The sequence below is a fragment of the Homalodisca vitripennis genome, unplaced genomic scaffold (genome assembly GCF_021130785.1).
Source record: "Homalodisca vitripennis isolate AUS2020 unplaced genomic scaffold, UT_GWSS_2.1 ScUCBcl_3541;HRSCAF=9127, whole genome shotgun sequence".
NCBI classification, from domain to species: domain Eukaryota; kingdom Metazoa; phylum Arthropoda; class Insecta; order Hemiptera; family Cicadellidae; genus Homalodisca; species Homalodisca vitripennis.
Genome location: NW_025779669.1, coordinates 31,248 through 44,449, shown reverse-complemented (window position 1 = coordinate 44,449; position 13,202 = coordinate 31,248). Strand labels below are relative to the sequence as shown.

Here is a 13,202-nt window from a genome sequence, read left to right as displayed (position 1 = left end):
TAAGGCAAGTAAGAAGCCAGGAATAATAAAAACCTTAGATTTATGTCAATATATTGCAAAACTGTACAAAAATAAGTCTACATGTACGTATACAGCTTAAAAACTAATTCAATGAGGTAAGTTTCGGAAATGGATCGATCTTGCTGAGCACAACTTTCTGATGTTGGATCGAAATATAACCCTTGACCTTCCCTTCATTGATCAAGTTGGCCAGGATACAGTGAGCCTCCTCCAGCTCGATGCTTGTGTTGTCCATCAACTGCAGCGCCACAAGCAGTGTCAACATAGACATTTGTGGAGTTTTCACAAACAAGTACCTGAAACATTCACAAAAACCTTTTCACAAATAAATGTAAATGAATAAGTAGCATTAAAATTAAATTTATTAGTTAAACTGAATAATCATTTATGGAATATGAAAACGTGTGTCTGAAGTTATTAACCCTACTAATTATTTCTAATAACAAAAAAGGTTTAACACCCTCATACGTTAACCGAGCAATGTGGAACATAACCTACACTCTACATCTGAGTCAGATTCAGGAATTCTTTATTCACAAACAAATGCACAGAATGTACAATGAATAAAGTCAAATCAAGAACATTATAGTTAATAAAAAATTATCTAATATCAACTTATAAAATAGTCTATATTATGGTAATAAATAGTTGTCATATACATACATACAAGTAGATATGAATATGAGGGTCCTAGGACACTTTTGGGACAGTCAGAAAATCAATGTAAAATACTGTCCATTGAACCATAAACAAATCTGAGAAATCACGAATGTTAAATAACCGAATCTATAGCTGTTTTACTGTTCATTGTAGGCTTCTAATTTCTTAAGCTGTTTTAATGAAAAAATCCAGAAATCTTCGAAATCTTTATTCCACGAAGTTAATTATAACACAGTCTTTATCTTTAATAGTCTTCTTTCCAGTAACAACCAAGTGTAATTTTTCATTTTTGTTCAATTCTTTAATCTTTTTTTCATCCAAAACAGTCAAAAATCTGTTTGGCAAGTGTACTTTACAATCTTCCAACTCGGCAATTATTGTAAACCCGAATCTTTCATTTTCTCCAAATTCACAATTTTGTATTTCTTATTTTCTTCTAATTCTATTAATTTCTTGTATTCTTTGAATGTTAAATCACCAACCTTATTCAACTCTTGTAACAGTGCCATTTACATAGAAAAAAATTAATACTTCTACACTTTTAAGGTGAAAAATCAACACTATACTTCCAAAATACACAAAAAAACCGTGTTTTTAGGGTCAAAACCACAGCTCTTAAGGTGCATACATACTAGAGTTTTTTTTAAAAAAAATCCTGAAAATCTACTGAAATATCTCTAATTATTGCGGATTTTTAGCTTAAAAGTTGATAATTTGAACGAAATTTCTCGAAAAATCACTAACAATTTGAAATTTAGAAAATCTCTAAATAAATTCTTTTCCTATCTAAATAGAAGAATCTACAGCTGTTTTACTACAATTTGTGCTGATTTGTGTCAAATTCTAGTAAAATTCTCCACTTTTCAAAGTCTGAGTTATACAAATTTTCCCTATATAAATAGAAGAATCTAACGCTGTTAAATCATAAATTCTGCTGATTTGTATCAAAATCTTTAAATTTTTCCTATATAAATAGAAACATTTAACGCTGTTTCTACATAAATTGTGCTAATTTTTATCAAATTTTGATAAAAATCCTTAGAAATCTACTGAATTATTGCTATTTTTCAGCTTAATAAAAAGATATTTTACTAAATAGTAAAACTTGGCAGATTCAAATTTTCCCTATTTAAATGGATAGGAAAAAGATATCCTGCCCGTACTGCAAAAAAAGACATTTTCGAACATCATTATACCCGACATTATAAGTCGAAAAATCATCTAAAAAATAAAGATATTTATGAAAAAGAACTAAATTATTTGAGGACTTGGGCTAGAGAAAATCAAATTGCCGATCACCAAAACATGTATAATATAGAAAAATTGCGTGAACTAAAGAAAAATTTTAAGGAAAGTAAAAAAGATCTCAATCTATTTAATGATGAAAAAATTCATTCAATAGCTGAAAAATTGGCTATCGAAACTAACGACAAAACTAAGTCTGAAATGATCGAAGAAATTGATAAAACGATTAATGAGAAACCTGAAAATATCATTGATGTAGAAGTTTTATCCTCAATACACGGTCTATTTAAGCAATACATTTTAACAAATTTGAACGACAATTTCATGTCAATTTACAAATATCTTTCTATTTTGCGCCCAGAAATTAAAAGTTTAATCGAAAAATTTCAAGAAAATGTTAAAAATATGAAGGGCTATCTCTCTTTAGAATGTGAATACGAAAGAACTTTAGTGAACGGTGAAACACAAACTTGTCCAATGTACTTTACTATAAAAGCAGACGAGATCTTTGATGTAAACGACTTTATTTCTAAACAATTTAATAAATTAACACATCGAGAACAGACAAATCATCCAAATAAAGGTTCTGGATGGACATTGAAACGCTGTAAACAACTGATTTTGAGCCTTAATAAACACGAAATAATGAACGCAGGATCATATATCGATTTACCACAAGAGATAAAGGTAAAGAAAGCTTGTATAAATATCAAAAATGAAGATGACTATTGCTTTATTTATTCTATCCGATGTGCTATTGAAAAATCAAAATTTCATCCTGAACGTGTAAAACAATATGAAAAATTTGTAAATGACGAGATATTTTCAGGTTTCGAGTATCCAATGTCTTTGAAAGATATACAATTATTCGAGAAACGCAGCAGTAAAGCAAAGTATAATTATCCGAAAATGTCTGTAAATGTCTATAGTTTTGATGAAAAACTCAATATTGTTCCGTTGCAAATTTCAGAAGTTTATGACGCCAAATTAGAAATCAATTTATTGTATGTAAAACAAGATGAAAAATCTCATTATGTTTTGATAACAGATTTAAACAAACTTGTATTTTCTCAGTTATCTAAGTGTAAAAATAAAAAATTTCTTTGTAGAAGATGTTTAAGCCATTTCTACAAATCTAGCGCTTTAGCTGATCATTTAGAAATTTGTAAGCAACATGAAGTTTGTAAACCAGTTATGCCGTTTCCTGGTCAAACAACTAAATTCACTAATTATCAAAAGAAATTTTCTCATCCTTACGTTATTTATATGGATTTTGAGAGCATATTAGAAAAAATTCCGACATGCAAGAACAATCCACAAAGATCGATTACAACCAAGATTCAGAAGCACATTCCTTATGGTTTTACTCTATATTTAGTGTCAAATGTGACGAATCGCATGTATAAACCGATATGTTATAGAGCAAAAAATGAAGACGATTTGCCTAATGTTCCTGCAAAATTGTTTGAAGAGCTCAATAAAATATCAAAATACATAGCTAAAAAGTATAATTCTAAGAACAAAAAACCTATGAAATTGACCGAAGAAGAAGAATTAGCGTACCAAAATTCCAGTCTTTGTCATATTTGTGAATGTGAGGGTTTTGATAATCAAACAAGAAAAAAAGTACGAGATCATTGTCATTTAACAGGTAAATTTCGAGGTGCTGCTCATTTATCTTGTAATCTGAATCTCAAATTTCCTCAAATATTCCAGTTTTTCTGCCACAATATGTCAAATTACGATACTCATTTGTACATAAAAGAATTGGCAAAACAGTATGGTAATGTTGATTTGATCGCAAACACCGATGAGAAATATATAAATTATTCTGTAAATTCTGGATATGGGTATGAGTTTGAAGATGATAAACCAAGAAAGTTCATCAAGTTTTCATTCGTAGATACGTTCAGATTCATGGCCTCGTCTATAGAAAAGTTAGCTAAAAACCTCAAAAAAGATGATTTCAAGCATACAAATCATTTTATACAAGATGGAAGAATATTGAACGCAATTCTAGATAGACAACCAAATGACGAAGAAGAAATCTTTAAAATTCTATCTGGAAAAGGCATATTTCCTTACGAATTTATCGACAGTATTGAAAAACTTGATTACACAGAAGAATTGAGAATTCAAGATTTCTATTCACTTTTGACAGACGAGAGCATATCTGAGAAAGATTATCAACACTACTTGAGCGTTTGGAACAAATTAAAAGAGAAAGATCTTGGAAATTACTCTGATTTGTACAATATCCAAGATGTTTTATTGCTTGCTGATATATTTGAAAATTTCAGAAACATTTGTCTAAATTGTTACAAACTTGATCCAGCACATTATCTAACAGCTCCAAGTCTCGCATGGGACGCTATGTTAAAATTAACGAAGATAGAATTACAGTTAATTAGTGATTATAATATGTATTTGATGATCGAAAAAGGTATTCGCGGAGGCATTTCTCAATGTATTAAACGATATGTTAAAGCAAATAACAAATATTTGAAAGATTTTGATGAATCAAAGCCTGAAAACTATCTGTTGTACGTCGATGCAAACAACCTTTATGGGTATGGCCTCATGCAAAATTTACCATATAACGAAATCAAGTGGATGGATCCTAAAACGTATACAACAGCAGAATGGCAAGAAACAATTTTGGAACTCACTGGCAACGAAGATTATGGCTATATTCTTGAAGTCGATCTAGAATATCCAACAAATTTACACGAACATCACAAGGATTTACCTCTTGCTCCAGAACATTTTAAAAAACAAACTTTGCACAACTCTACTGGATAAAACTGAATACGTTGTTCATTCGAGAAATTTGAAGTTCTATTTGGAACAAGGTATGATTTTGAAACATGTGAATAGAGTTATCGCATTCGATCAGAAGCCTTTTATGAAAGATTACATTGATTTTAACACAAACATGAGAACCAAAGCTACAAGTGACTTTGAGAAGGACTTTTATAAGCTGATGAACAACTCAGTTTTTGGAAAAAGTATGGAAAATGTGCGAAATAGATGTGATATTAAGCTTGGAAATGAAGAATTTTCAATGAAACAAGCTAAGAAAACAAATTTCAAGTGCTTTAGTATCTTTGACGACAACTGTATAGCGAGTCACATGTTCAAACAAAAGGTTAAATTTAACAAGCCAATCTACATAGGATTTTCAGTTCTCGACCTCTCAAAACTGCTAATGTACGAGTTTTATTACAACAAATTAAAGAAGTTTGATCCAGATTTGAATCTGTGTTACATGGATACAGACAGTTATTTCCTAGAATTGAAACGAGATCCTTTTAAAATTATTAAAGAAAATATAGAGGACTTTGATACGAGCGATTATCCAAAAGATCACGAATGTTTCACTACTAAAAATAAGAAGGTAATAGGGAAATTCAAAGATGAGTTAAATAGCGAAGTTTTAGAAGAATTTTGTGGTTTAAGATCAAAGATGTACTCGTACAAATATCTAGACAAAAATCCAGTTAGGTGTAAAGGAATTAAGAGAAGCCTTGTAAATAAAACAATAAATATCGAAAACTTGAAGAGATGTTTGTTCGAAGATAAAGAAGAATTTAGGGAGATGACAGTAATCAAAAGCTACAAACATGAGTTGTACACAGTTACCATAAACAAGCTGGCACTGAACGCTAAAGATGATAAGAGAATTGTCCTAGAAAATAAGATCGATACAGTACCTTATGGCTATAAAAATGAAGCAAAATCTGATATATTAGATGAGTTAAATAAACTTGGAAACTTTGACATGTAAATGGAAGATGATTTGATTCACTGCCACAAATGCAAGAAAAAAACGAAAAATATAGATTCTAAAATCGTTCAAACTCAAAACGGATTGTATAGAATTGCAGCAAAATGTTCAAAATGTAAGACAAATAAGAGTAAATTTATAAAGAATCCAAATGAAAAACAAGTAAAGAAAGAATCTAAGAATAAGGAAGAAATCGAGATTGAAGCTAGAGAAATTCATGCACCAGTACGAAAAAAGTTTAAAAAGAGAAAAATTATAACTTTAGGAATTGACGATTTATGGGCAGCAGATTTAGTTATAATGTCTAACTATTCGGATCAAAATGATGGATTCAAGTATATGTTAAATGTTATTGATACTTTCTCAAAATATGCTTGGTCAAGAGCTATCAAAAGAAAAAACGGCAAGGATGTTTCAAAAGCTGTCGAAGATATAGTAAAAGATGCCATAAGGATCAATCACAAACCTCCTAACCTACTTCATACAGATAAGGGTTTAGAGTTTAAAAATAAAGAATTTAACGATGTTTTGAGAAAATACAACATTAAGATTTATCATACTGAAAATGAAGAGAAATCAAGTATTGTAGAGAGATATAACAGAACTCAAAATGAGAGAATGAAAGTAATTTTTGAGATTAATAAAAATTTTAAATGGATCGATATTCTTCAAAAAATCGTAAACAATTATAACGATACAGTTCACAGCACAATAAAAATGAAACCGAAAGACGTAGATAAAGATGCAGAAAAGGAGTTATTAGAGACCGTTTTCAAGTATATTCCACCAGAAATTCACACAAAAACTAAATTTAAAGTCAATGATCATGTAAGAATTGTTAGTAAAAAACAAACATTTTCAAACAAATATAAGAACAATTGGTCAAGAGAAATCTTTGTGATTTATCAAATTAATAACACAGATCCTGTAACTTATAGTATAAAAGATTTAAATAATGAAGAAATAACCGGAAAGTTTTATGAATATGAATTGAGAAAGTCAAAGCTTTAATTTTTTCTATATAAATGGAGGCTGAAAAGAAATGTATAAAGTGTCAAGAATTTAAAGATTTGACGAAGTTTTCTCAAGATAAGACTAGAAAAGATGGATTATACTATTATTGTAAGGATTGTCGTAGTAAATATAACAGAGAATTATACGATAAAATAGAAAAATTAACGTTAGAAGAGAAAAAATGTTGCGTTTGTAAAGAAATTAAGGATATTTCCAAATTTTACGATTGGCATTATAGTAAAAATAAAAAACATGCACATTGTAAAGATTGTGCTAAAAGAATTATTCAAAAAAGTCAAAAGAAACCGACTCTTTGCGAGTGTGGACGAATCATTCAATGGTTACCTCATCTTCAAAAACATTTACAGACAAAATATCATAATTCTAGAGTTTAATAAAATTTAGAAACATTTTCATCGTAAAGTCCAGATTCATTGATAAAAACAGTGTCAGGATGAAGATTGTTAAGGGGCCATTCGAATAGCCCCTTGTTTCTCGGGGTCTATGGGATAGACTCCTGTAATTTATACATACAAAAGTTGTTTTTATCATCATTATCGACATTATTTATGATAGCTTGCCTCGTGTTTTCATATTCTAAAATTTCTGCAACATCTTTTGCTTTGAACCAAATTTTGAAACGTTTCTGCAATCTTCATTTTAGATTTCAGTATTAAAGAATATATGCCCGGTTCATTAATGAAAATAGTGTTTTTTTGAAAGTTTGAAGGTAAGAACGATTCGTTCCCCCCTTCTGAATCTATGTTATCGTAGCTTTTTTTATATTTGTCTTTAACGTGATCTCTAATCGCTTTCATCGTATTTTTAAATTCCAATATTTCTGCAATATCTTTTGCTTTAAACCAAAATTCATTATTTTCGTCAACAAATGTTAAAATTTCTTTATTATTGAATTTGAGTAGATTCACAACTGACTCCATTTAGATAGAAAAGAAATTTAACTAGTAAGTTTTATTTCGAGAATAAAGGCCAGATTCATTAACGAAAATAGTGTCAGAATGAAGATTTTGAAAGGGTCTATGGCATAGACTCTTGTAATTTATATATTTAAAGGCTATTTTCTCGTCATTATCAATATTATTTATGATAGCTTGTCTAGTATTTTCATATTGTAAAATTTCTGCAACATCTTTAGCCTTAAACCAGATCACATTGTTTTCGTCTACAATCGTTAAGATATTCGTGTTATCGAATGTAAGTTGATTATTTCTTAGATCTATGACTGACTCCATTTAGATAGAAAAAAAATTTAACAAGCAATTATTATTTTGAGTTTAAAGGTCGAAAATAGTGTCTGGATGTAATTTTTGTAAGAGTCGCGATTCGATATCCTTGAAAATGTATATCTTCTAGTCTTTTCTTGAAAGTTTAAAGGTAGTCTATTCAATAGACCCCCTTGATTCATGTCCGTTGCTTCAACAATCTTAAGTAAATTGTAGTTTTACTCTCATTTTTCAATAAATTTCCTTCAGAGTCTTGAACAGTTAAGACGATTTTTTGAATTCTTTTCATATTTTTTCTAATTGGAATATAGTCTATTTCATTCGGTTTTTCACTAATTTTTGATCCATAAGCAACATTTGGAAAGAAAGTGTACAAAATTTCCGATTCTTTGTGAAGATGTTCGGTATGATTTTCAAAACTAGGTTCAACGAGATTACAGTGTACTTCAATTACATCAAACGGTCTAAATTTTGGCGTTTTATTTCCTAAATATACCTGATTTGGCTCAATAGTTTCTTGAACAAACCCTAATAAATCTACAATAATTGTTGAAAACATTATTCTTACTGGTGATTTTATTTGAATTTTATTAGAGAGATAATTTTTTTGCATTTCAAACTTGTTTTCGTCAAAGTTTAAAGATTTATCTGATTGTTTGAATGTTTTCAGATAATTTTTAAGGGAATTTTTTATTTGATCGAAAGTATAATATCCTTTGTTTAAACCATAATATTTTGTTATGTTCTTCTCACTAAATCCTATACAATAAGGAGAACTTTCACTAATATTTATTACAAAATTGTCAGAATAAAAACCGCTTAAACCGATGAAATAATTTGATTCTTCCTCTAAATGAATAGGATGTTCCAAGTTTAAAAATAATTGAGAGCTTTCTGAAGTCAACTTGAACAGCTTCATTTTCGCAAGCGTTGCTTCAAGATGAAAATCTTCTATTTAAATGGAGAAATTTTTAAAGCAAAAAGATCAGATAAAACTTCAAACGTTTGAAGAAAATAAGAAAGATCAACCAATCAGATTGTTAATTGTTGGTTCAAGTGGATGTGGAAAAACAACTTTATTATTGAATTTTATCTATAATAGGTTGATTCCTTATTCCAATTTGTATGTTTTTAGTAAATCTTTAGAACAAGACGTATACAAAAAATTACAACAAAGATTCAAAAATATTGAGAAGAACTTAAGCAAAGAAATATCACATTTTTATAATGCTTCTGAGGACATAGTTCCGTTAAGCGAATGTAAACCCAATTCGTTAATCGTTTTTGATGATTGTATTTTGGAAAATCAGGACGTTATTAAGGAATTTTCGTAATGTCTCGTCACAAAAACATATCTTGTATCTATCTTTCCCAATGCTTTTCAAAGGTTGATAAACAAGTTATTAGAAATAATTTGAATATGTTGTGTGTTTTTAAGCAAGACGATCACTATTCGAGAAAGATTTACAACAATTATGTGGGATCTGATATGAGTTTTAACCACTTTATTGAGTTATGTGATAAAATTTGGAAGGAAGACTACGGATTTTTAACTATTAATCTAACTTTGAAGCCTAAAAATGGCAAATATTTGAATAAATTTTCTAATATAAATGCTGCTCAGTGGTCTGACAAATCTACTTGATAAAATATTTGTTACAATTATTTTTACATTATCTTTACTTTTTATTTACATTATGAAAATAACAGAAAAACGGTAAATCTGTTCACGTTCCACGTTCACGTTCATGTTTCACATTCGTGTTTACGTTTCACGTTCATGTTTTACGGTCGTGTTTACGTTTCACGTTCATGTTTTGCGTTCGTGTTTACGTTTCACGTTCGTGTTTCACGGTCCACGTTCACGTTTTACGTTCCGTGTTCACGTTTCGTGTTCACGTTTCCACGTTCCACGTTTACGTTTCAAAATTTTCCTAAATAAATGGCGAACGTAACTTCAGAAGAAGCAAAAAAACTTGATCAAATCGAAAAGAAATTAATCAAAGAATTTAAAGAACAGATTCGAATGGATGAAGAAGAACAAGAACTTATTCAAAAAATTAATCAACCTGTAACTTCTGCAATAAAAAATGTTGAGGGCAAAATTGAAAATGTTTTAAGTGATAATCAAAATTTGATGAATTTGGTTCCAGTTGTACGACAATTTGCCGATATTTCAATTCCAGAATCTGAGTTTGAATTGCCAAAATTACCATCTTCAACACCATTTAGACCTCGAATCATTGAAGACTCTACCATAGTTGAACCAATAAGTCCTGGAACAACGGATATAATAATTGGTGAAATTGGTAAAAAATTTCTTCCTAGAGCAAAGGATGATAAATTTGGTTTGTATTGGGACAGAAAAAAGAGAAGTTTTATGATTGGAAATTTACCCGTTAATTTTGAACATAATGATATCATTATTAATGAAAAAACATATAAAGGAACTCAAGGTTTATGGAGATTATTAACAGGCACTGATGTTCCAAAAGACGGTTTATATTCTGAAGAAGACTTGAAAAAGTATACAGAAATTTTATGGAAATCTGATTCAATTTACAAAAATAATGATCCATCAACTAAGAAACCAAAGTCAAGTAAAGGTAAAAAATATCTCAATTTGATTAAACCAATTTGGGAAAAAAGAATCGAAGGATCAGGTGTGAGAAAATACAGTGATAATAAGATTGAATACAGATATATCGACGATTTGACAAAACTCGATGGAATTATTAATTATATTTATGCTCAAGAGAAGGCTGGAAATAACAATTTTTTGAATGAAAAGAAAGCAATTAAAGATTTTATTTCGAACAAACTTGACGAAATGATTGAAAAACCTGATGGAATTAAATATTTAAAACGAATTTTGCCGGCAATAAGTTCATCTATGATTGAGGGTAGTGGACTTTTGAATGATTTTATCAACAATTTACCTTTTGAATTACACGTACCAACTTATCAGTATCTGGGGCCTGGCACAAAACTCGAAAAAAAGACTAAAAAAGAGGAGATCCTGGTATAAATAAATTAGATCAAGCTGCTATGGAACACGATATTTTTTATGCAAAACATAGAGACACAAATTCCAGACATATAGCAGATAAAGTTTTGCAAGATAAAGCAATGGATAGATTTTTATCAAAAGATGCTAGTTTAGGTGAAAGATTTGTTGCGCTTCCAACAGCTGGAGCAATGTTTTTGAAGAGAAAACTAGGAATGGGAATCGAAGAGAACTTGAAATTTTAACTATATAAATGGAGGTGAATGTAAATTTCAGCAAAAATCAGAAAGAAAAAATAAAATCCGCTTTTAAGAAGAAAATACCCGTTAGTATTCAATTTAAAATAGATCAACTAAAAAATGGCGAAGATAAGATATTTTTAACAAATAGACAATACAATAAACTCGAAAAACATAAGAAAAACAATAAAGGAACCAGAATAGAATTTTCTTATAATCAGTTGAAAGAACTTAAAAATGGTGGACTTTTGAAAGATTTATTAGATTTTGGAGAAAATATTCCAGTTGTTAAAAATGTTGTTCCTTATGTTCGTAAAGCTGCTCCAATCGTTAAAAAGGATGTGATTCCTATTGTTCGAAACATTTTAAATTGGTTAGATAAAGAGTTGGAAGATGTTACAGGATCTGGATTAGATGAAAAAACTTTGAATTACGTGAAATCAAACATTAAAAAAAATTTGAAATCAAACCTTTAACATTCGGGGAATTGGAAGAAATCTGCAAAAATATTAAAACATTTTAGAGGAATCTTCATGAGAGATACATTACCTGAAAAAGTTAAGAAATTTGAATGTGGAATTGTGAATTTAGACTCGATTATGGGAAGTGGAACGCATTGGGTTTGTTATTATAAGAATGATAAGAATGCCTGTTATTTTGATTCGTATGGAAGAATTGAGGACAAACCGCCGATAGAATTGATTAAATATTTGAAAAAATCAAGCGTCTACTACAATGATTCTCAGATTCAAGACTATAAAGATCCCCCAATTTGTGGTCATTTATGTGTTTTTGTGTTGAATGAACTGAGTACTGGTAAAGATTTTAAAGAAGTTGTTAACAAATTATTACTTAATAAATATGGATTCACAAAATATTTTTGACGTATTTGGAACACAAATTATTCAAAATGTAGATAATAGTTTGTGATGTAGATAGAATTTTGATAGTTTGAGAAATGAGTTTGATAACAAGTTAGAAAATTTATTACAAAACCTTCCAGATTCAGATATGTTTGCTGTCGAGATTGAAGATTTTAAAGCAGAATATGATAACAAACTTGCAAATTTCATGAGTTCAAATGAAGTTGCTGATAAAATAAAAACATTGAAAAAAGAATTTGAAGATGGTGCAAAAAAAATATTTACCAATTTAATGTCTCATATCGAAAAAGCTGATAAAATTACTGAAGCGATCAAAGTTGAAAAGAATTATGTTAGTTTGGCTAATAAAAAAAGAATTGTCGGTGTTCGACCTGGTATTGACAAACATGATGTTGTTGTTAAAGAACAAATTTTAAAACCTCTAAAATTATCAGAAAACATCGATATTGTTGATTTACATGATCCGAATGTTAAAAATGCCTTAATTTTAAAGGAAAAAGAATTAGCAGTGTTAGTAAAGGAATTAATCCATTTGATGTTGTTGTAATGATTCAATTAGAAGATCCTATTAAAATGTTTAATGAACTAAAACAAAATTATGAGAATCATAAACAGCATGTTAAAGATTTTACAACAGAAGTCTATGAAAAGTTAGAAGCCAGAAATAGAAGATCAGTAGACGATGTTGGTGAAATTAATGAAAAACTTACTAGATTTAAAGAGTCTTTTGATAACTTTAGTTTAGATGCTACGAAAACTTTTGAGAATATTGGTCATAAATTTGTTGAATACAATGATTCTAATGCTGTCAAATTTCAAAAATTAGAAGAAAAAATTAATAAGTTCGAGGAAGATCTTACTGAAATAGGTATTCTCGCAGGGTTTTATGCATGATAAAATTTCCTTATATAAATGGCGCTCATATACTGTGTGAGATGTAAAGAAAAAACTGCAACAAATGATATAAAATACTACGCAAACATCAATGGAGTTAAGAGAATATCTGGAAAATGTGCTGAATGTAACACTAAAAAGAGCCAATTTATAAAAACTTGAAATTTTTTCCTAATAAATAGAGATGGCGGGGCATTACAGTGCTTT

General features: G+C 29.3%; 1 protein-coding gene across 1 annotated transcript in view; it reads right to left on the bottom strand.

The window, feature by feature from the left end:
• Window positions 1–23: 23 nt before the first annotated feature.
• LOC124372585 (PCI domain-containing protein 2-like) overlaps window positions 24–13,202 on the bottom strand; it is a 42,761-nt gene continuing 29,582 nt past the window's right edge. Inside the window, exon 8 of the mRNA XM_046830991.1 lies at window positions 24–317. Coding sequence (XP_046686947.1) covers window positions 104–317 — 214 coding nt within the window. The 3' untranslated portion in view covers window positions 24–103. The remainder of the gene's footprint in view (window positions 318–13,202) is intronic.